Source organism: Lepus europaeus, chromosome 6, assembly GCF_033115175.1.
Source record: "Lepus europaeus isolate LE1 chromosome 6, mLepTim1.pri, whole genome shotgun sequence".
Lineage (NCBI taxonomy): Eukaryota > Metazoa > Chordata > Mammalia > Lagomorpha > Leporidae > Lepus > Lepus europaeus.
Genome location: NC_084832.1, coordinates 59,683,639 through 59,708,409, shown reverse-complemented (window position 1 = coordinate 59,708,409; position 24,771 = coordinate 59,683,639). Strand labels below are relative to the sequence as shown.

General features: G+C 38.5%; 1 protein-coding gene across 1 annotated transcript in view; it reads right to left on the bottom strand.

Annotated features, from left to right (window-relative positions):
* The window catches only part of LRRC63 (leucine rich repeat containing 63), a 61,319-nt gene that overhangs the window by 3,733 nt on the left and 32,815 nt on the right, over positions 1-24,771 (bottom strand). The window contains exons 6-9 of the mRNA XM_062195169.1: positions 21,034-21,132; positions 19,274-19,410; positions 13,114-13,197; positions 11,496-11,735 (exon numbers count right to left, since the gene is read on the bottom strand). Coding sequence (XP_062051153.1) covers positions 11,496-11,735; positions 13,114-13,197; positions 19,274-19,410; positions 21,034-21,132 — 560 coding nt within the window. The remainder of the gene's footprint in view (positions 1-11,495; positions 11,736-13,113; positions 13,198-19,273; positions 19,411-21,033; positions 21,133-24,771) is intronic.

Sequence of the window (24,771 nt, the reverse complement as noted above, 5' to 3'; positions counted from 1 at the left end):
GGCCCAAGCACTTGGGCCATCCTCCACTGCCTTCCCGGACCATAGCAGAGAGCTGGCCTGGAAGAGGGGCAACCAGGATAGAATCCGGCGCCCTAACTGGAACTAGAACCTGGTGTGCCAGCGCCGCAAGGCAGAGGATTAGCCTGTTAAGCCACGGCGCTGGCCTCCTTTATACTATTGGTAGGAAGTTTTCTTTCTTCCAATTCTTTCATGATGCTGATTATCTTTCTCTGTTTCTTAAGTATCATTTGTCAGGCTGGCCAGGTGCTGATAAGTTATTTAAATTTTTGTTTGGCTTAGAAGGTCTTTATTTTGCCTTCATTTATAAATGAAAGCTTTTCTGGATACAGTATTTTTGGGTTGACAGTTTCTTTCTTCAAGGACTTGGTCTATATCTCTCCATTCTCTCCTACTTTCTAGAGTTTCTGATGAGAAATATGCTGTCAATCAAATTGGAGATCCTTTAAAGGTAATCTGACATTTTTCTCTTGCACACTTTAGTATATTATTTTTGTATTTTACTTTTAAAAATTTGAATATAATGTGTCATGGTGAAGAATCTTCTCTGATCATGTCTATTTAGGGTTCTATGTGCTTCCTATTATTTGTATGTCTATATCTTTCTCCAAATTTTAAGGACATTTTCTTCTTTTTTTTTGAGATTAATTCTGATTTATTTTTATTTTTATTTTTTTTATTTATTAAACTTTTATTTAATGAATATAAATTTCCAAAGTACAGCTTATGGGTTACAATGGCTTCCCCCCTCCCATAACTTCCCTCCCGCCCGCAACCCTCCCCTTTCCCGCTCCCTCTCCCCTTCCATTCACATCTAGATTCATTTTCAATTCTCTTTATATACAGAAGATCAGTTTAGTATATATTAGGTAAAGATTTCAACAGTTTGCCCCATATAGCAACACAAAGTGAAAAAACTACCGTTGGAGTACTAGTTATAGCATTAAATAACAGTGTACAGCACATTAAAGACAGAGATCCTACATAATATTTTTTAATTAATTTTCTATGCCATTTCCAATTTAACACCAGGTTGTTTTTTTTCATTTCCAATTATCTTTATATACAGAAGATCAATTCAGTATATAATTAGTAAAGACCTCATCAGTTTGTACCCACACAGAAACACAAAGTATAAAAATACTGTTTCAGTACTAGTTATAGCATCACTTCACATTAGACAACACATTAAGGACAGATCCCACATGGGGTGTAAGTACACAGTGACTCCTGTTACTGACTTAACAATTTGACACTCCTGTTCCTGGCGTCAGTGATCTCCCTAGGCTCTAGTCATGAGTTGTCAGGGCTATGGAAGCCTTTAGAGTTCACTGACTTTGATCTTATTCCGATAGGGTCATAGTCAAAGTGGAAGTTCTCTCCTCCCTTCGGAGAAAGGTACCTCCTTCTTTGATGGCCCCGTTCTTTCCACTGGGATCTCACTCACAGAGATCTTTCATTTAGGTCTTTTTTTTTTTCCATGGTATCTTGGCTTTCCATGCCTACAATACTCTCATGGGCTCTTCAGCCAGATCCAAATGCCTTAAGGGCTGATTCTGAGGCCAGAGTGTTGTTTAGGACATCTGCCATTCTATGAGTCTGCTGTGTATCCCGCTTCCCATGTTGGATCCTTCTCTCCCTTTTTGATTCTATCAGTTAGTATTAGCAGACACTTGTCTTGTTTGTGTGATCCCTTTGACTCTTAAACCTATCAGAGCCATCAATTGTGAGCTGAAATTGATCACTTGGACTAGTGAGATGGCATTGGTACATGCCACCTTGATGGGATTGCGTTGGAATCCCCTGGCACATTTCTAACTCCACCATTTGCGGCAAATCCGATTGAGCATGTCCCAAATTGTACATCTCCTCCCTCTCTTTTTCCACTCTTAAATTTAACAGGGATCACTTTTCAGTTAAAATTTAAACACCTAAGAATAATTGTGTGTTAATTACAGAGTTCAACCACTAGTACTAGAACAACAACAACAACAACAACAAATACTAAAAAGGATAAAGTATTACATTGTACATCTAGAGTCAGGACAAGAGCTGATCAGGTCATTGTTTCTTATAGTGTCCATTTCACTTCAACAGGTTTCCCCTTTGGTGCTCAGTTGTCACCGATCAGGGAAAACAAATGATATTTGTCTCTTTGGGACTGGCTTAATTCACTCAGCATGATGTTTTCCAGATTGCTCCATCTTGTTGCAAATGACCGGGTTTTGTTGTTTCTTACTGCTGTATAGTATTCTGTGGAGTACATAAGGACATTTTCTTCTATTATGTCACTGAATAAGCTTTCTAGCTCATTCTGTTTTTCCATTCCTTTAGGAACACCCAACAGATGTATATTTGGTCATTTGATGATATCCCATTGATCCTGAACACTGTTTTTATTTCTTCTAATCCTTTCTTCTTCTTTTTTTAATTGAAATATTTCAAAAAAATTTGTCTCTACCTTAGATATTCTTTCTTCTTTCTCATTAAATTGGTTGTTAAGTCTTTCCACTGTATTTTTTGAGATATTCAATTCTTTATTTCTAATATTTCAGTTTTATTTTTCTTTATTATCTGTATCTCCCTACAGAATTTTTCACCCATGTCATGTACAGATTTCCTTAGTTCTTATAATTCCTTCTGTTTGTTTTTGGATAATCTTACAATCATTATTTTGAATTCCTTTTCAGGTGATTTGTTAATCTCCTCATCTTTGCAGAATAATATTGAAGTACTATTTTTTTCCTTTTGGGGAATCATATTGTCTTCCTTGTTCATGTTTCTTCTATTTCTATGTATAGTTTTATGCATCTGGGGAAACACTTGTCGTTAATTCTTCTGAAGGCTTTTTTCTTGGGAATGTGCCATATATTTTACTGGAATGCCTGAGGTTTACAACTGATATCCCAAGGTGTGTGCTGGTTGGACCAGGGAACTCTAGCCAGTGTTTGTGGGTGGTGCAAGAGTCCAGAGTGACATCCAAGTTAGCCATGGTGAATCTCCTCTATCCTCAGTAGTTGGAGAGGATGGTTTCATTGGTTGGTGTGTTCTTTTCTGAGCCAAGATAATTGCTTAGTGTTAGCTAAAAGTGTCTGCATACCCCATCCACTTAGCACATGAAGCTCACAAAGGATCTATGCCCTCTGTAGTGTGAGTGATGAGCCCTCTGCAAGGTCCCTGCCCAGCATTCAGGGAGTTCTAAGCTTCTGGAGTGAAGGAATGCTCAAAGTCCTAGGCACACCCACACCTTCTCACTTTCCCAGCCTATATATAACACAGTAATAGGATTTTCACAGTCACAGGGTGCAGGGCTTTCATAGTCACCAAGAGCAAAGAAGTCACTCTCTGCCTTGGGAGCCTTCCCAACTATGGAGTGAACTGCCCATCCCCTGAGCAAGCTATCTCTTCAACAAAGACTATTGGTGTTCTGTTCTAGCAAACTGAGCATGGTGCTTTGGTGGCAGGAGTGGAGGGAAGACATGTTCCATTTACTTCCTGTAGCTAACTGGGTGCCCTGTTCCCAGCCAACTCTCCAGACTGGACTCAAAATTAATGGGGACCATGGAGTTCCCTTTCAGACAAAATTCACTAGTGGCGCAGGGGCTGCTCCAGCCTACAAATACCTTACTCTGGGTAGATGGTATTTCCTCTGCCAGCTTCTAGGTGTTTTCATGGAGGGAGGGAAGAAGGGAAGGAGTGTTATTTTCCTTCCTGATGCTAGGTGGGTGCCCTGCTTCCCACCAGTTTTTCAAGCTGAATTCAAAGTCAGGTTTGTGCTATTGATTTTTTGTGTTGATTTTATATCCTAGAGGTTTGTGCACTGTCTTTGCTGCTCCACTGTGTCTCTCTTCTGTACACTGTCCGCTGAAAAATTCTTTCCAACTGTCCTCTGGAAAGGCAGGCCCTCCTCAGTTCTTCTAGTATCTTCCCAAGGTTAAAATCAATGAGTCTTTTCTCTATTCAACCATCTTGGATCTCACATTTTCTCCCACTTGCCTCTTCGCTTTATTAATTGTTTCTTTTGCTGTGCTGAAGCTTATTAGCAGGGCTGGCACTGTGGCATAGCAGATAAAGCCACCACCTAATTGCTGGCATCCCATATGTGTGCTACTTTGAGTCCTGGATGCTCCTCTTCCCATCCTGCTGTCTGCTATGGCCTGGGAAAGCAGTGGAAGACGGCCCAAGTCCTTGGGCCCCTGTGCCTATGTGGGAGACCTGGAAGAAGCTCCTGACTCCTGGCTTCAGATTGGCCCAGCTGCAGCCATAGAAGTCATTTAGGGAGTGAACCAGAAAATGGAAGACTTTTCTCTCTCTCTGCCTCTGTCTCTCTGTAATCCTGCCTTCCAAATAAGCTTATTAGCCTTATGTATTTCTATTTGTTTATTTTTACTTTTTTTTAAAATCTGTGCTTCTAAGGTCTTATCAAAAAAAGTCTTGTCCTAGGCCAATGTCCTGCAGCATTTCCCTTATGATTTCCTCTAGTAATTTGACTGTTTCAGGTCTTAGATTTTGATCCTTTATCCACTGAGAGTTGATTTTTGTATAGTATGTAAAATCAGGGTCATATATTAAACTTCTGTATGTGGAAATCCAATTTTCCCAACACCATTTGTTTGAAGAATTGGTCCTTTTTTCAGGGAGTGATTTTAGGTTATTTGTTAAAGATTAGTTGGTTGTAAATGAGTGAGTTAATTTCGGGAGTTTCTAGTCTGTTCCATTGGTCTACATGTCTATTTTTTTTGCCAGTACCAAGCTTTTTTCATCATAACAGCCCTGTAATATGTCGAAATCTTGTATTGTGATGAATCCAGCTTTGATTATTTAAGGTTATGTTGGGTATCCAGGGACTTTGCATTTCCATAGGAATTTTAGGATATTTTTCTAGATCTATGAAGCATATCCTTGGTATTGTGATTGAGATCACATTGAATCTGTAAATTTCTTTGGATAGTATGGACATTTTGATGATATTAATTATAAAATCTAGAGATATGGAAGATTTTTCCATTTTTTTGTCTGCTTATATTTCTTTTTTTTTCCAACAGATAGAGTTAGACAGTGAGAGAGAGAAACAGAGAGAAAGGTCTTCCTTCTGTTGGTTCACCCCCTAAATGACTGCTATGGCCAGAGCTACGCCGACCCAAAGCCAGGAGCCAGGTGCCTTTTCCTGGTCTCCCATGCAGGTGCAGGGGCCCAAGCACTTGGGCCATCCTCCACTGCTATCCTGGGCCACAGCAGAGAGTTGGACTGGGAGAGGAGCAACAGGGACTAGAACCAGCGCCCATATGGGGTGCTGGCACCTCAGGCAGAGGATCAACCTTGTGTGCCACAGTGCCAGCCCTGCTCGTATTTCTTTGATTAATGTTTTGTGATTTTTCTTGTAGAGATCTTACACATCCTTGGTTAAAATTTATCCCAAGGTATTTGAATTTTTTGTAGCTATTATTGAATGGGACTGATCTTTTAAATTCTTTCTCAGCCAGAATATTGTTAGTGTATAACAATGCTATTGATTTTTTGTGTTGATTTTATATCCTGCAACATTGCTAAATTCTCATATGAGTTCTAATAGTCTCATAGTAGAATCTTTTGGTTACCCTATATAAAGGATCATTTCATCTGCAAACAGTGGTAATTTGACTTCCTCCTTTCCAATTTGTATCTCTCTCTCTCTCTCTCTCTCTCTCTCTCTCTCTCTCTCTCTCTTTTTGTCAGGCAGAGTTAGACAGTGAGAGAGAGAGACAGAGAGAAAGGTCTTCCTTTTTCCGTTGGTTCACCCCCCAAATGGCTGCTATGGCCAGTGCATTGCAGCTGGTGCGCTGTGCCGAACCAAAGCCAGGAGCCAGGTGCTTCCTCCTGGTCTCCCAAGCGGGTGCAGGGGCCCAAGTACTTGGCCATTCTCCACTGCACTCCCGGGCCACAGCAGAGAGCTGAACTGGAAGAGGAACAACTGAGACAGAATCTGGTGCCCCAACTGGGACTAGAATCCGGGGTGTCGCTGCCGCAGGCAGAGGATTAGCCTAGTGAGCTGCGGCACCAGCCCAATTTGTATCTCTTTGATGTCTTTTCCTTGCCCAATTTCTCTGGCTAAAACTTCCAGAAGTATATTGAACAATATTGGCAAGAGTGAGAATCTTCGTCTGTTTTTGGGTCTTTGTGGAAATGCTTCCTGCTTTCCCCCATTCAATATGATACTGGCTGTGGGTTTGCCATATATTGCCTTGATTGTTTTGAGGTATATTCCTTCTGTATCCAATTTTTAAAGGTTTTAATCATGAAAAGATATTGTATTTTGTCTAATGCTTTTCTGTATCTATTGAGATAATCATATGGTTTTTATCTTTCATTTTTGTTGATTTGCATTGTTGAACTCTCCTTGCATTTTTGGAATAAATTATACTTGATTTGGGTAGATGATTTTTTTATATGTTCTTGGATTTTATTTGCTAGTATTTTGTTGAGGATTTTTGTATCTATGTTCATCAGGGATATTTGTATTTTTCAGTTGGATCTTTTTCTGATTTTGGAAATAAGGTAATGCTGGTGTCATAGAATGAGTTTGGAAGTGTTTCCTCCCTTCCTACTGCTTTGAATAGTTTAAGAAGAATCTGAAATAGTTACTCCTTAAAAGCTTGGTAGTTACTCCTTAAAAGTTTGGTAGAATTCAGCTGTGAAACCATTAGGTCCTGGGCTTTTCTTTGTTGAGAGGGTCTTTATTACTGATTAAATTTCAGTCTTAATTATTCAGGCTTTCTTTATGTCTCAATTTTGGTAAATTGTATGTGTCCAGAAATCTATTCATTTCTTCTAGATTTTCCAATGTGTTGGCATATAGCTGTTTGTAATAATTCTTAATTATTCTTTGTATTTCTGTGCTATCAGTTGTATCTCCTTTTTCATCTCTGATTTAATTAATTTGGATCTTCTCCTTTTTTATTATTTCAGCTAATGGTTTAGCAATTTCATTTTTTTTAAAAAAAGGTCTTACTTTAACTTATGTCTGGTATAATTTTTTACTTCTATTTTGCTTTTTTAGCATTTAATTTTAATTATTTCTTTTCTCCTACTAATTTTAGATTTGATTTATTCTTGTTTTTTAGGTCCTTGGGATGCATTATTGGATAGCTCACTTGATACCTTTCTAATTTTTTGATATAGGCACTAATTATATCCTGTAAGTTTGATATGATGTGTTTTCATATATCATTGTGGTCAGAAAATATACATGGTATGATTTTGATTTTTTTTTTAACATTGTTGAGACTTCTTTTATGGCCTGGTGTATGGTCTATTCTAGAGACTGTTTCATGCACTGATGGAAATAATGTGTATTCTGCAGCTGTGGGAAGAAATGTTCTGCAGATATCTATTAGGTACATTGATCTGTTGTGTAGATTAGCTCTACAGTTTCTTTGTTGATCTTTTGACTGGTTGATCTGTCCATTGATGAAAATGGGGTGCTGAGTTCCCCCATTATTATTGTACTGGATTCTATGTCTCTCTTTATATCCTATGGATTTTTATTTACAAAACTGGTAACCTAGTATTGGGTTTATATACAGTTACTATCCTCACATCACCAAGAAAGATAATTAGCATCATGAAAGAATGTGAAGGCACAAAACTTCCTAGTAAAAGAATAAAGGAGACTCAAAATCAACAATAGGAATATTTGTGGGAAAATGGCAGCAGCAAGTTATTATTTATCTATAATAACTCTGAGTATAAGTGGACTAAATTCTCCAATTAAGATACAGACTGGCTGGAGATTTTTTTAAAAGAAGACTGATTTATATGCAGCCTATAAAAAACACACCTACCAATAAAGATACACACAGACTGAAATGAAAAGATATTTTGTGTGGCTGGCACAGTGGGGCACTAGGTTAATCCTCCACCTGAGGCGCCAGCATCCCATATGGGCGCCAATTCTAGTCCCCATTGCTCCTCTTCCAGTCCAGCTCTCTACTGTGGCCTGGGATAGCAGTGGAGGATGACCCAAGTGCTTGAGCCCCTGCACCCGCATGGGAGACCAGAGGGAAACTCCTGGCTCCTGGCTTCGGATCTGCACAGCTCTGGCTGTTGCGGCCATTTGGGGGGTGAACCAACGGAAGGAACCTTTCTGTCTGTCTCTCTCTCTCTCACTGTCTGTAACTCTACCTGTCAAATAAATAAATAAAAGATATTCCATGCAAATGGAAATCAAAAATGAGCAGATGTAGCTACACTCATATAAAAAATTGACTCTATGACAAAAACTTCTAAAAGAGTCAAAGAAGGTCATTATGAAAGATGGTCATTATGCATTTTAAAATAATTTGAGAGGCAGAAAGCCAGCCAGCCAGATACCTTGAGCTATTATCTGGTGATTCACTTCCTAAATGCCTACAACAGCCAGGGAAAGGACCAGGCTCAAGCTGGGAGCCCACATGAGTGGAGGAACTCAACAGCTTGATCCATCACTACTGCCTCCCTGGGTGCGCATTAGCAGGAAACTGGAACTGATAATAGAGCTGGGTCTCCAGCCCAGGCACTCCAATATGGGATGCAAGTACCCCAAGAGGCTTCTTAACTGCCTCCCCAAATGCCTGCTCCCAGTCTTTTAATTATGATAAAACAGGGAGGCTAAAAGAAGAAAATCTACTGTTACTATTTTCCATTGCAATTCCCTTATTACTGGTGATATTGAGCATTCATGTTTATCACCCATCTGTAGTCTTGCTTTTTCCTACCATTTAACCAATTTTCTGTGAGTTATAGCTTTCGGTGTCTGTGAATTCACATCTTTCATCACTTTTGAGACTGTGTAGTGATTATCTCATGAAACAACCATTGTCTCTGGTCTCCCATTCTGGGACCCTCAGTGTATGTTGCATCTTCTTCTTCGCTCTTAACTCTTTTGCCTCTGTCTGCATCTTCATCATCACTTCATCAAGTCTCTTGTCGTTTGTATATAATAAGCTATTTCATCCATGCCCCAGGTGAATTTCAATTATTAAGATTTTTGTTTCTAGAATTTTGTTTCATTTAAAGTTTCTTTTGCATATCTTCCTGATCATATCTGAAAATCTCTTTAAAAGATTGATTTATTTATTTACTTTTTTATTTAAAAGCTAAAGTGATGGGGGAGAGAGAGATTGATTGAGACTGAGATGGATTTCCATCTGCTGGTTCACTCTACAAATGCCCACAATGGCTGAGGCTATGGCAGGCTGAAGCCCAGAGCTAGGAACTGCACCAAGGGTGGCAGGAAACCAAATCCTTGGGCCATTTTCTGCTGCCTCCAAGCACATCAGCAGGAAGGTGGATCAGAAGCAAGGGACAGCTGATAACTGGGATTCAGTTCAGGCACTCCAACATGGAATGTGGGCAGCCAAAGCGGCAGCTTAACCTGCTGCACCACCAGGCGTGACCCAATAATCTTTTATTTCTTAACTATTTTTAAAAATATATTTATTTCTTGAAATACCCTGAGAAAGTATTCCATAGTCTTTAAATAATACCAATATCATACATGTTTGGAAATTAGTATCTGCTGATTGTTTTGGGTAACTTTTATTCTTAGTGTCATGTTTCCCCATGTATTGGAAATTTCTTTTCTTTTCTTTTCTTTTCTTTTCTTTTCTTTTCTTTTCTTTTCCTTTCTTTTCTTTTCCTTTCTTCTTTCTTTCTTTCTTTCTTTCTTTCTTTCTTTCTTTCTTTCTTTCTCTTTTTTCTTTTGACAGACAGAGTTAGACAGTGAGAGAGAGAGACAGAGAGAAAGGTCTTCCTTCCGTTGGTTCACCCCCCAAATGGCCGCTACGGCTGGCGTGCTGCACCAATCTGAAGCCAGGAGCCAGGTGCTTCCTCCTGGTCTCCCATGCGGGTGCAGGGCCCAAGCACTTGGGCCATCCTCCACTGCCTTCCCGGGCCATAGCAGAGAGCTGGACTGGAAGAGGAGCAACGGGGATAGAACTGGCGCCCCAACCAGGACTAGAAACTGGGGTGCCGGTACCACAGGCAGAGGATTAGCCTAGTGAGCCACGGCGCTGGCCTGTTGGAAATTTCTTTAACTTGTGAGATAATATTCATTTGGACTTAGTTGTATGGACCTTTTATAGACTAAACTGAGTTTATTCCTCTCAAAAACATTTGTTCTGCAGAGAGAGAGAGAGACATCATTCACTCATTTGGGATTTCTTACACTTTTTTTGGGTGGGTTCACATTTTACTCGGGAATCTCAGTTTTAACTCCCCTGCCTTGTGGTGATACCAAATCTCATGGGCACCTATCTATTAACCACTCACTGATTAGGTTTTTAGTCTTAAAAAACATTTGTCCTTGGAGATTTTTTTTTACATATATATAATATATACTTTACCATGTTCAAATTTCATGAGTATCAACATGTGAATGCATAAAAGTTGAAAAATTTCTGGGCCTGGATCTTTTTCATTGGTAATAGGTCTTTAATAATTTTTTTTTCAGTTTCTCTAGTGGCTATTAGTCTGTATTTGCCTTTACTGAGTCAATATTACTAACTTATATATATGTATGTATGTATATATATATATTCCTGGGAAGCCATTTTACTTAAGCATAGAGTAAATATTTGGTAAATCAATGATTCAGGCACTGGTGATCAATACTTGAGTAGAAATCATTTCAAACCCTCTGAGAGGAATCAGAAACAAACCTGTGTAGATGAAATGTGGGGGGTTTGCAAACCCTAGTCTTGAGATCAGGCAATGGTCTTTGAAATTAGAGGGAAAGAAGTCACTCATGTATACTTTCCGTATGCCTGTTCTCTGTGAGGTTACAGTGGAATAAAGGGTTCCACCATCTAGAGTGCCTGGGGCTAAACAACAGAAGGACCCACTTCTATGTTACTCAAGAATTCATAGAAAAAATTTATGCCACAGCCATACAGATACTGCCAGTTATACCCCAGCAACCCGCACTTCGCGCTGGACTTAAGTAATAACTTCATTATATTAAAAACTAGGGCAAAACGCACACGGCACTATTACACTTGAAGAACAGGAAGGAGCAATGTAGAGAATTGTATGTATGATTTTGTAACAGAGTGTGTGTGTGTGTGTGTGTGTGTTTGTAAAAGTATCCTTTGGGCCTGTTATGAAAACATTTTATTAATTTTTAAAATTGTTTATATGTTGGAGAGGCAGAGAGACGGAGTTTCCATCTGCTGACTCACCCACAAAATGCCTGCGACAGCCAGGACTGGATCAGGCTGAAGCTGGCAGTTGGAAACTCAATCCACATGGGTGGCAGGGACCCAACAACTTAAGCTATCAATCCCTGCTTTCCAGGGTCTGTGTTAGCAGGAAGCTGGAGTCAAGAGATGAAGGCAGGAATCAAACCCAGGAACTTCAATATGGGATACAGTGTCTCAAATGCTAGGCGAAATGCCTGTCCCGAGAGAATTTTGGATGCTCAGAAGTGTATTTTGGTTAAAACAACTTCAGAACTTACTTACCTTTTTAGTAACAGTTTAGCTTTCACTGGAATCTTTTCATATAATTTGTGAATATTATTTATGAGCATGAACAAAGCAGTAATTTGAGTAAGTCGTTGTGGACTATTCAAAGAATTCTCTGTCCAAAAACAAGGCAGGGTGAAAGTATTCTCCAAGTGGATTTTTGTCAGGTTAAGCCTTAAAATGCCAGGTGGTAAAGAAGTCACATAATTCCCATCAATATGCAGTTTGTCAAGTGATCTGTAAATGAAAAGACTACATTTAAAACATATTTATGTAATTTATAATTTTGAAATAAAATTCTGCTCCAGTGCTCTTGAAAATTAGTACTATACTTAATAGCAATAAAACACATGCAGAATGTTTAATTTGATAAACAATGAGACAAAGATTGATAAAGACAGACAGACAGATCTCCCTTCCTCTGGGTCACTCTCCAAATGCCCACAGTGGCCAGGGCTGGTTTAGGCCAAAGCTGGGAGAAGGGAATGCATCTGAGCTTCCAACAAACATGGCAGGGACCCAACCACTGAGCCATCACCTGCTGCACTTCAGGCTGTGCCTTAGCAGGAAGCTGGAGTCAGGAGTGGAGGTGGGACTTGAACCCATGTACTCCGATGTGGGATGAGGGCATCTGAATGTGCTTTAGAATGGAAAAATTTATTATCATCAAAAGTACAATAAATTCTTCAAAATTTATGTGTAAGCTCAAGGTAATTGCAATTAAAATTCTAACTTTGTGTTTATATGTGTTGAAGGAGGAATTATATTAAATGATCTTTAAGGTTAGAATCTAAATAGAATGGCTAAGAGATTATTATTGACAAATAATCTCTCTACTAGTTATTAAAAATTATTCTGAAGTCATAATCAAGATATTGTAATACTGACCCAGAAGGACACAGATGAGCTTCAGATTTTTAAAAATTAATATGAGAAAGAATCAGAGCTTAACATTAAGTTTACACTGTGTGGAATGGGCTTTGGTCATAGTGACGGACCCCAGTTAAGTGCTCCTGTCCCACATCAAAGTGTCTGGGTTGAGTCCTGCCTGCGCCTTCTGATTCCAGCTTCCTGCTGATGTGGACCTGGAGAGGCAGCAGCAGTGCTGACTCTGTTGATTGGTTCCCAGCCATCATGTGAGAGACCTAGATTGAATCCTGGCTCCTGACGTAAGCCCCACCCAGCAGTGGCTGCTGCAGCATTTGGATAGAGGGCCAGAGGGTGGGAGTGTTCTCCTACTACCCTCATCTGCACCTCAAATAAATATATAAATAAAAGTTTAAAACGAAATAAATTACACAGTATATTAGAAGTATTTTGTGCATATGTATTTCTTCTCCTTCCAGAGAATTCCGAAATGAGTAAGAGCCACAGGAGCAGACGGTACAAGGGACGAAAGGAGCTTGTCATTCTGCTAAGTGGTCATCCGCAGTGCCCTCCAAGTAATGTCTGAAAATGTTATTCCTTACAAATGCTGCACACCAATTATTAAATTACATTTTTAGTGAACTCCATGATTCACATATTACATTTTATGGCTATTAAGTAAATGAAAGGACTCAATTTTGTCCCTCACAATCTAAACCAAAAATATCTTCAGGGGCTTGCAAAATACCTGAGTCTGTGTATTTCATTTGGAATAAAGGTAAATTCATTGTAGGAAACATCGAGTTCCTCAAGGTGAAACAAGGAAAATAACCTTAAAAATAAAGAGAAAATTAATTATAAAAATGATTTTATATTTGTAATCAATGAAAAGAATACTTAAAGAGGTAGTACTATAGAGAAGCTATGCTTTTTTAAGATTTTGAAATTTATATAAATTTCATATTAGATATATAGTATAATTACCACGAAAGTTCGTAAAAATTAGTCATCTAGCCATTAAGACTGGCTTGAGATGTTTGAAGTGGATAAAGTCCCTCTTTTTTAAAAAAAATATTCATTTTCTTTATTTGAAAGGCAAGTTACGGGGCGGGGCGTGTCTTCCATCTCTTGGTTCACTCCACAAACCGCTGCAAAGTCTGCAGCTGGGCCAGGCAAAATCCAAGAGGAAGGGGCTTTTGCTTTTTTTTTTTTTTTTTTTTGACAGGCAGAGTTAGACAGTGAGAGAGAGAGACAGAGAGAAAGGTCTTCCTTTTTGCCGTTGGTTCACCCTCCAATGGCCACCGCGGCCGGTGCGCTGCGACCGGCGCACTGCGCTGATCCGATGGCAGGAGCCAGGTGCTTCTCCTGGTCTCCCATGGGGTGCAGGGCCCAAGCACTTGGCCATCCTCCACTGCACTCCCTGGCCAGCTTTTTACAGGTCTCCCACATAGGTGCAAGGGCCCGAAAAATTAGCAGGGAGCAGGATTGAAAGTGGAATATTCCGGGCTTGAACCAGTCTCCGTGTGGAATGCCAGTGCCACAGGCAGAGGCTTTTCCAGCTAGGCTACATGGCCAGTCCCAGACACAGACCCATGTAGACAAATGCACCAGAAAAAAATGCTAATATCATTTAGATATTTTTCTCTTGATTACCCAGTTTCCTGGGTCTACATAACAAAGTATCTCTAAAATAATGAAAATTTATTCTTTCCCAGTTCAGGAGTCCTGAAGTCTGAAATCAAGGTGCCAGCAGGGTTGGGTCCTTTTGGAGGCTCTGCCGGAGGATTCTGCCTTGTTCCGGTCCCACTTCTGGTGGCTTCCTGCAATCCTTAGCATTCTCCGGTTTGTGGCAGTATTGCTGCAGCTGCTGCCTTTGTCTTCCCATTGCTTCTTTTTTAAAAATTCTTTTAAAATTTATTTTATCTAAGTTATACAAGTTTCATGTATTTCATAAATACAGATTTGGGAACATAGTGATACTTCCCAGCCCCCATCCTCCCTCCCATCCAGGCTCCAAACCTTCTTTCTCCTCTCTCTCACATTCCCACTTTTAATTTTTACAAAGACCTATTTTTAGTTTATTTAATAATCATATAGTTAACCCTACACTAAGTAAAAGAGTTCAACAAATAGTATGAAGGGAAAAAAAAAAAACAAACACTGGTCCTCAACAGAAGGGAGCAGGGCTGTAAACAATCATCGAATCTCAAATGTCCATTTCACTCCAATACATTACATTTTAGGTACTCTATCAGTACCTCGGATCAGGGAAAGCATATATCTATCTTTTGGGGACTGGCTTTTTCCACTAAGTATAATGGTTTCTTTCTTCTTCTTTTTTTTTTTTTTTGGACAGGCAGAGTGGACAGTGAGAGAGAGAGACAGAGAGAAAGGTCTTCCTTTTGCCATTGGTTCACTCTCCAATGGCCGGCACGCGGGCGCACTGCGGCTGGTGCACCATGCTGATCCGAAGGCAGGAGCCAGGTGCTTTTCCTGGCCTCCCATGGGGTGCAGGGCCCAAGCACTTGGGCCATCCTCCACTGCACTCCCGGGCCACAGCAGAGAGCTGGACTGGAAGAGGGGCAACTGGGACAGAATCCGGCGCCCTGACCAGGACTAGAATCCAGTGTGCCGGTGCTGTAGGCATAGGATTAGCTTATTGAGCCGTGGCGCCGGCCAAGTATAATGGTTTCTAGTTGTGTCCATCTTATTGCAAATGACAGGATTTTCTTTTTTTTTAGAGCTCACTAGTACCCGTAGTGTATATATACCATAATTTCTTTATCCAGTCAACAGTTGATGGACACCTGGGTTGATTCCATATCTTAGCTATTGTGAATGGTGCTGCAATGAGCATGGGGGTACAGATAACTCTTTCAAATGGTTTGAGTCCATTCCCAGGAGTGGGATGGCTGGTCATATGGTAGAGCTATATTCAGATTTCTGAGATATCTGCATACAGTCTTCCACAGTGGCTGCACCAGTTTACAGTCCCACCAACAGAGGATTAGGGTACCCTTTTCCCACACATCCTCACCAGCATTTGTTGTTCGTTAGTTTCTGTATGTGAGCCATTCTAACTGGAGTGAGGTTAAACTTCATTGTGGTTTTGATTTGCACTTCCCTGATGGCTAGTGATCCTGAGTATTTTTTCTGGTGTCTGTTGGCCATTTGAATTTCCTCTCTTAAAAATTGGCTGTTCAAGTCCTTTGCCCACTTCTTAACAGGATTGTTTGTTTTGTTGTTGTTAAGGTTCTTGAGCTCTTTATAGATTCTGAATGTTAACCCTTTATCAGTTGCATTGTTTGCAAATATTTTTTTCCCATTCTATTGGTTGCCTCTTTATTTTGTTTCTTTGGTAGTGCAGAATCTTCTCATTTTGATGAAATCCTATATGTCAGTTTTGGCTTTGATTGCCTGTGCTTCTGGGGTTTCCCATTACCACTTAAAATGATACCAGTCACTGGATTCAGTGTGACCTCATCATTAGGGTCACCCTATTCCAGTATGACCTCATATTAATTTAGCTAATTAGATCTTCAAAGAACTTACTTCCATCTTTAATCTTGCCAGTGTCCCGCTTTAAAATAAACCAAGAGCCTCTCATGGCACATAAAATAAAACATACATTTCTTCATATGACCTCCAAAACTTCCTGGGATGTGGTCTCCATCAAATTCTTGAACTTCACCTATGGTCATCTCATTGGACCTGGCCATGTTGTGCTTCTGTCAGCCTTTGAAGAGTCCAAACCCTTACCTGCCTCCCACATGTTCTTTCCATTGCATGAACATTTTTCCCTATTCCTCATCTACACTAATGAGTTTGTACCTAAATGCCTTTTCTTCACACATGGCTTTTTTGCCGACTCAATTTAATTCATATTTTCTCTGCAATTTTATTATGATTTTCAGTTGGAGTGTTTTATATTTATTTTGGTATTTGTAAAAATTTTTGTATCCTGGGTTCAGAATAGTGGTGTACTGGATTAGGCTGCCTACTGCAATGCTGGCATCCAGTATGGGTGCCATTTTGAGTCCCAGATGCTCTACTTCTGATCCAGCTCCCTGTTAATGTGCCTGGCTTACACCCTACACCTACATTCATGCGGGAGACCCAGTGAAGCTAAAGACTTCAGCCTAGCCCAGCCTGGCTTTCGTGGTCATTTGGGGAGTGAACCAGTGGATGGAATAACTCTCTTTGTCTTCCCTTCTCTCTCTCTCTGTAACGCTGCCTTTCAAAAACATAAATAAATAAATCCTTAAAAAAATCTGTATCCTGCCCTGGATTCAGAACCCCATAAGGAAAAATCCCAACCCAAGTCTTCCAGCAGAGCCTAGTACTTAGAAAATACTCAATAAATGCATTTTATATGACCAAATTATTTGACTCTAGCTAAAAATCTGGGTGTCATGTTGACTGGCTAGGCTGAAGTGAGAAGCCTTCCCTGGTACATCAGCAGAGAACTGGATCAGAAGCGGAGTAGCTGGGACTCGACCTGGCACCTATATGGGATGCCAGCAATACAGGTGGCAGCTTTACCTGCTATGCCACAGCACCAGCCCCCATTTTTCATTCTTGACTTCAAGATTATATCAGTCTTCCTTGGGAATGCATGTTGGTCAATCCTATGTTCAAAAATATAGTGCTTTATTTCAGAAATGCTGATAATTTTGAAAAATAAATCCTTAGAATCTTTTGATTATCACCAATAGTTCATACTAATTTGCACAATCTCTAAGTAATGAACATAATGTTGACCCTTTAGTAATGTTAATTTTTTAGTTTGATAATTTTTACATTTTGTTTAAATGGTAGTTATGATTATTTAAAGTATGGAATTATGGTTACAGATTATCTAGTATGAATTCATGTTTAGGTTCTGCATATGTAGCTATATATGTACATATACATATTTATGTATATATGTATGTAGTTGTGTATTATACATATGTATAATTATAGATATGTGTGTATATACAGATTAATATAACTATGCATGAGAGGTCTTCAAAAATTTTTTGGAAAACACACATTATGGACAACTTTATGCATGTATTTCAAAAAAATTTATGTTATTTATTTGTAATGCAGAGTGACAGAGAGGGAGAAAAAAAGAAAAAAAATTTCCATCCATTGGTCCATTCCCCAAATAGCCACAATGGCTGGGACTGGACCAGGCAAAGGCCTGGAGCCCAGAACTCCATCTGGGTCTCACACAGGTGGTAGGGGACCAAGTATTTGGGCCATTTGTTGCTGCTTTTCCAGGTGTATTAGCAGGTGCCTTAGCAGGGAGCCAGATGGGAAGTGCAGGGACCAGGACTCGAACCAGCAATTCAATATGGGATGTTGGCATGGCAAGTGGCAGCAACCCTGGATTTTAAAATTTTTTGTATCAAATAAAATTACCTTTTAATTCCATATTTCCATGAACTTTTTGAAGTATCTCACATATTACCTCTGTAAGGGCCTAGAACCAATGATATTGCAATAGCAATGACACCCAATAGCCATAACACCCAGATCTTGGCCTTTAAATACCATTTTCCAGGGATCACCACTTTGGCACAGTGAGTTAAGTTGCTGTCTACAGCGCTGGCATTCCATATGGGCACCATTTTGAGACCTGGCTGCTTCACTTCTAATCCGGCTCCCTGCTAATGTGCTTGGGAAAGCAACAGAAGACGGCACCAGTACTCTCAACCCTCTTGGCTCCTGGCTTTGGCCTGGCCCAGCCTCATTGTGGCCTTTTGGGGAGTGAACCAGCAGATGGAAGATTTCTCTGTCTTTCCTCTCTCTCTCTCTGTACTCTGACTCTCAAATACATAAATAAATCTTCAAAATCAAAAAACTCCACCAATTTCCAATAAAAAGAAATAAAGTTTTCTTAGTGAAATGGCTAATGTGAGTAGTATTGGGGCAGAAAAAATACAATTTATGCTATTATGGGAAAATATAAATAAGTCAAACTGAAGTAAAATACTCATAATTCAGCATTCTTACTTATTTAGTGTATATTCGTTACACATATGCTATGTGTAACGTGTGATGTGTATATATATTTTATGCAGAAATTGTATACTATTTTATACAATGTCTTTTAAATAACTCAATATGTGAAATGTGAATGCCAATTTGTTGGATAATTAATTGCAAACAGTGCTGGAAGAACATCTTCATAAATTAATTTTGATGCACTTCCATAATCACTAAGAGAATCTCCTTTTTCAAAATATTATTTAACTATTTATAAGTTCCCGTCCCTTTGCTTTTAACTTACATTCAATTAGTTAAAATATAATTAAAATAAGTATAATGCTTTGGCATTTGGTTAAGGTTTGGTTTAAATTTTTCATTAGGAGTTAAATAATTATCAGGTCACATGTAAGAAGAAATCCATTTCTTATAGCCCAACACTCCCATTAGGGTGGAAAGGATTGTAGATATTAGAATGGGCAATTGCCTTAGTTTATAAACTAAAATACTGAGAACAAGAACAGTTAAATTATTTTCTGCAGGACAAATAAGTAATTACCATCAACTTAAGTCAGAGGTCTAGATTTCCTAACTGAAATGTCAGTGCTTTTTTCCCCATATGAAAAAGGCTATGTAATGTAGGTGCAGCGCTCACACCCAGAAGTGTGCTTCAGAAGGTTTGTGTTCACTTCATACCTACTCAGATAACAGGTTTCTTGGTATGTATTCACTAGACTCATGTTAACTGCCATCTATGTGGCTGGTAAGTATATTTTTAATGCCACAATAAGAAAAGAAAAAGCTAATTAAAACAGAATAAGAATTACTAAATAGCCAAAACTCTGCCAGGTGCTTTTAAAATGAAAATGGATCCCTTTCTTAATTATGAACTCTATTTTCTGTTTGCTAAAATTCTAAACTATCAACCTTACCCAGGTGGAAGATTGCTAATCAAATTAAAGGCAATGCTGAAAATTCTAAGGCATTTAAGTTGTTTGATTTCAGAAGGAATTTCTTTGATGGGATTATTTCTCAATTTCAGTACTTGTAAATTTTTAAGACAGAATACCTGGAGAACATAAAAGAGAAACTAACATGAGTAGAATGATAAAGCATGCAAACCCCTACTCATTACATTTTATAAACTCTGAACTAATGTAGAGAATCAATATAGCAACATTAACTGATTATACTATATATCTCAATAAACAACTTCGGTAAAAACCTCAAAACCAAGTGACCAGCATTAAACGTGTGTGATAAGGTGAGATAACTCAAGTACTTTACGCCAATACCCTTGGCTCAGGAGTAATCCTTTTTTGATATAACTGTTATTCAGTCTTCATCCATATATGTTTCAGACTTAACAATAAACAATTATTATTATTATATGTGACTTTATGTCTTTTAGAGAAGCTGAGAGAAGAAAGGACAGCAAGAATGTGTCCATAGGATTTGTTATACTAACCTTCTTCTTTAATATTGCTGCTGCTACATTCTCCTGCCCTAAACTATTTTATCAGACTCCATGCTTTGCCTGATTGCACAGCTTGACTTTTACATGAAACCAGTCTTCTATGATGGGACATACTTAAGATGGAAAGCAGGGTGGGCACTGTGGTGCAGCAGGTTAAGTTCCTATTCCCTGATGTTAGCCTGGGCCAGCCCTAGCTATTGTGGCATTTGGAAGATATTCTCTCTCTCTCTCTCTCTCTCTCTCTGTATCTCTCTCCCTCTCTCACCTTCTGTGTCCTTCTGCTTCTCATGCCTTTACATCATGCTAACAACTGGGCATCGCTAGACAACCCTTCTATGCCTGGATATTGCCATCCTCATTGACATATTTTATTTATAGCTATGCAACATAGGTCTGCACCTTAATGTCAAGTTTCACAGATTTCACTTTATTTCTTAGATCTAAATAGTTCCTTTGTATTTACACATTATCTCTGTCTACTTGTGAAGAATTAAGATCTCTTGGGAATTCCTTTCAATTTTTCAAGTTAGTAAAACTGGCTTTAAGCATTTCTTCCTGGTACTGAAAACAAAATTATACGGAAAGCATGGAAAATATATCTTTTCAATACTGCATGTTTGAAAATAGGAATAAGGACAACTCACTAAAATCAATCAACTAAAAGCCAACACTCTGGAAATCAATTCAAAAAACAACCAATAATCCAGTGACTAATGAAGCACAACCAGACAGTGAGGACATAATATTCCCTAAATATTCATAATGGCTAATGCATTTAAAATAACACTAAACTGGTTCTAATATCTACTTGTTCCTGATCCATTTTATTAAATAGAATATCCTTTTAGCATATGGCATATGACAATGAAAACTTGTTTCAATATTATCTGATCACTAACTTTATTTTTAAAGTTTCTGATTAGTACATAGAAGTCTTACTTAGGTTTTGTCCAGTTAGAACACATTATTTAAAATACATTGTATAATTGAGAGACTGACTATAACACTGTAACATGTCTTTGAGGATTATGTCATGCATGGTCCTATGAACGAACTACTATACTTTTCATACTTCTGAAATAGCTTTTTTTGAATGCAATCCAAAACCATATTTACTTAATAATAACTCTAGGTTTCATAAGATACCTATTTTATTATGATTATTATCCACAATAACAAGTATATTAATATATATGGTAATAAAAATGGACTTACTTCTGTGGGAAAGTGATAAAGATCATTAAATGATAAATTAAGGTATATCAATTGGAAGGCCAAACATGTCAAGTCTGGACAATTCAAGAGAAAAAAGCCCTAAAATAAAGTGACAAGAGAGAAGATGTTAATCATTAACAATGCAGAAAATATTTTATATGAGTGGAAAAAATGAGTATACAATGTGAATAAAATATTTGATATGACACACTAGCAAGCCTATATCCATCTTCCACTATTTTTTTATCCTGTCATAATACTTTCTTAAGTAACAAATAAATTAGAAACACTACTAAATATTTATGTATGGGGTAAGTATAGTGTTATATGCATGACTGTTTTATTTCAATCAATAACAAGCAAATATTTATTGAGTGCCCACTACATGCTGAAATATAAGTAATTTAGCCTGTTTTATATTATCTCTTCTGTTCATTTTTTATGTCTATACCTCTATTTCTCTATTATTTATTTATTAATCTAATATCTTCCTAAAATTTCACATTAAATATATCAGTTTCTGATTGAGAGAAATGTATGCATTGCTATGGACTGAATGGTTGTGTTTCCTCCAAGTTCATATGTTAAAGTTCTAATCTATTTGGAAATAAGACTTTGAGAGGTACTTAGGTATAAATGAGACTACCAGGGACCCCATAATGGAATTAGTGTTCTCCTAAGAACAGAAAGTGACTCTCTACCTTTGCCATTTGGTAGCCATCTGGCAGGAGAATGCTTACCAGGAACTTAACTGATTTCCACTTTGATCTCAGCCTGCAAAACTGAGAAATAAATGTGTGTTGAGAGAGAGATGGGCCAAGCCAATGCCAGCATCCAGGAACTCCATCTGGGTCTCCCACATGGGTGACTGGGATTCAGCCACTTGAGTCATCATCACCTATTATCTCCTAGGATTGCATTTGCAGGCTACAAAGGTGTGCATTAGCAGGAAACTGGGATGGGAAGCAGAGCTAGGACCCAAACTCAGGTACCAATAAGAGATGCAAGTGTCCCAAGCAGCACTCTAATTGGTGCTCCAAATTTCAAGCCATGCTTTTTTGAAAATAACAACATCAAAAAAAACTTTATTAGAGAGAAAGGGAGAGCATGCTCCCATTAGCCGATTTATTCTCCAAATGCCCTCAATAACCCAGACTGAGCCAGGCTAAAACCAGAAGCTGGGAACTCAGTCTGGGTTCCCCACGTGGGTAGCAGGGACTCTATTATTTTATCCATTTCCACTGCCTCTCAGGGTCAACATTAGCAGGAATCTGGAGTCAGAAGTGGAACTAAGACTTAAACCTAGGTATTCTGATATGGGATGTGCAATCTAGCCGGTATCTTAACCGCTAACCCCAATGCCCACACCACGCTGACTGCTTATCATCAGCTGTCTGGTAACACTTCCTCCAGAGAGGTCTTCCCTGACAGTGTATCATAAAAAGCAGCTTTTCAAACCAGTGCCCCATCTGTACCTTCCACTGTTTCTTCACAGTGCTTATCACCACAAGAAAGACTACACATACGTGTCTATATATGTATGTATGTATGTATGTGTGATCTCACCCCACCAACATATAAGTTCCATGAAGTAGGCATTTTGTTTGTCTTACTCACTGGAACATCATGAAACTAGGTTGTCACTGGTACATAATATAGTGTGTTCTTAATAAGTAGAACAGACTTAGAGTGTGTCCAGGGTTGCGTGTTGCCTCAGGGAGTCCCAAGGCAGTGGATATACCACAAGGCCCACCCCACTGTAGTGCCCAGGGAGCTACCTTTTCCATCATGTCATAAAACCTGTTTTCTGTTGCTGCCATGGAAAGTTGTGAAGAACTAAATAGCATGAGGAATGTGGGGGCTTTCCTAGTCCCTTGAACTGCACTAACAACCTCTTAGCATTTATATACTGAGTCTGCATTATATTAATTTTGTTTATATAAATTCTGTACCTTTAATAAGTCCCTGATATAGATCAGGATTTATAATTTTTAATTCTTTCCTATCACCCACCATGCCCCACACTGAGCCCAGGTTTCTACTCTGGAATCTTACTGGAGTCTAATATTGTTGGAAGAATACTAATAACCATCAGGTTCTGGCCTTTTTTTGATGGGAGACTTTTAATGAGTGCTTCAATTTCATTACTTGTTATGGGTCTGTTTAGATTTCCTATAACTTCTTGATTTAATCTTAGTATGTTATATGTATCCAGGAATTTACCCACTTCTTCAAGGTTTTCTAATTCGTTATGTAGTTGTTCACAGTAGTTTCTTATGATATTTATATTTCTATGATGTTGGCTGTAATGTCTACTTTTTTCAACTCTAATTTTATATATTTGCATCTTTCCTCTTTTTTTGTTAGTTTGACTACAGGTTTTTCTATTTCATTTATCTTCTAAAAAAAAACTAGCTTTGTGTTTTGTTGATCTTTCGTATTTTTTGTTTCAACTTCATTTATTTCTGCTCTAATATTATTTCTTCCTGCCTGCTAAGTTGGGGTTTGGCTTACTCTCAGTTTTATATGTCCTTGAGATGCAGCATTAGATTCATTGTGTGAGATTTAATGTAAGCACTTATTGCTATAAGCTTCCCTCTTAATACTGCTTTGGCTTTATCCCATAGTTTTTTTTTTTTTAATTTTAACTTTTATTTAATAAATATAAATTTCTAAAGTACAGCTTTCAGATTACAATGGCTTCCCCCCCATAACTTCCCTCCCACCCACAACCCTCCCATCTCCCATTCCATTCACATCAAGATTCATTTTCAATTATCTTTATATACAGAAGATCAATTTAGTATATATTAAGTAAACATTTCAACAGTTTGCAACCACACAGAAACACAAAGTGTAAAGTACTGTTTGAGTATTAGTTATAACATTAATTCACATTGTACAACACATTAAGGACAGAGATCCTACATGGGGAGTAAGTGCAACAGTGACTCCTGTTGTTGACTTAACAATTGACACTCTTGTTTATGGCGTCAGTAATCACCCTAGGCTCTTGTCATGAGTTGCCAAGGCTATGGAAGCCTTTTGAATTCGCTGACTCCAATCTTATTTAGACAAGGTCATAGTGGAAGTTCTCTCCTCCCTTCAGAGAAAGGTACCTCCTTCTTTGATGGCCCCGTTCTTTCCGCTGGAATCTCACTCGCAGAGATCTTTCATTTAGGTTTTGTTTGTTTGTTTGTTTGCCAGAGTGTCTTGGCTTTCCATGCCTAAAATACCTTCATGGTCTCTTCAGCCAGATCCAAATGCCTTAAGGAAGGGCTGATTCTGAGGCCAGAGTGATGTTTATATCCCATAGATTTTGATACAATGCAGAAAGACTTTGATTTCCTTTTTAATTTCTTTAGTGACCCACTTGTCATTCTGTAGCATATTGTTTAATTTCCATTTAATTTTAAATGCTCTATTGTTCTTCTTGTTGCTGATTTCTAAGTTTTATTCTTTTGTAGTCTGAGAAGATACATTTTATGATTTCAATCATTTTTAACTTATCGAGATTTGACCCATGGTTCAATATATTGTCTATCCTAGAGAATGTCCTATATGTTGATTAGAAGAATGTGTTTTCTGTAGCTATTGGGTGGAATGTTCTATAAATGTCTGTTAGGTCCATTTCCTCAATAGTATGGTTCAGCCCCAAACTCTCTTTGTTGATTTTTGGTCTGGATGATCTATCTGTCCATTGATGGCAGTGGATTGTTGAATTTCCCTCTACTATTG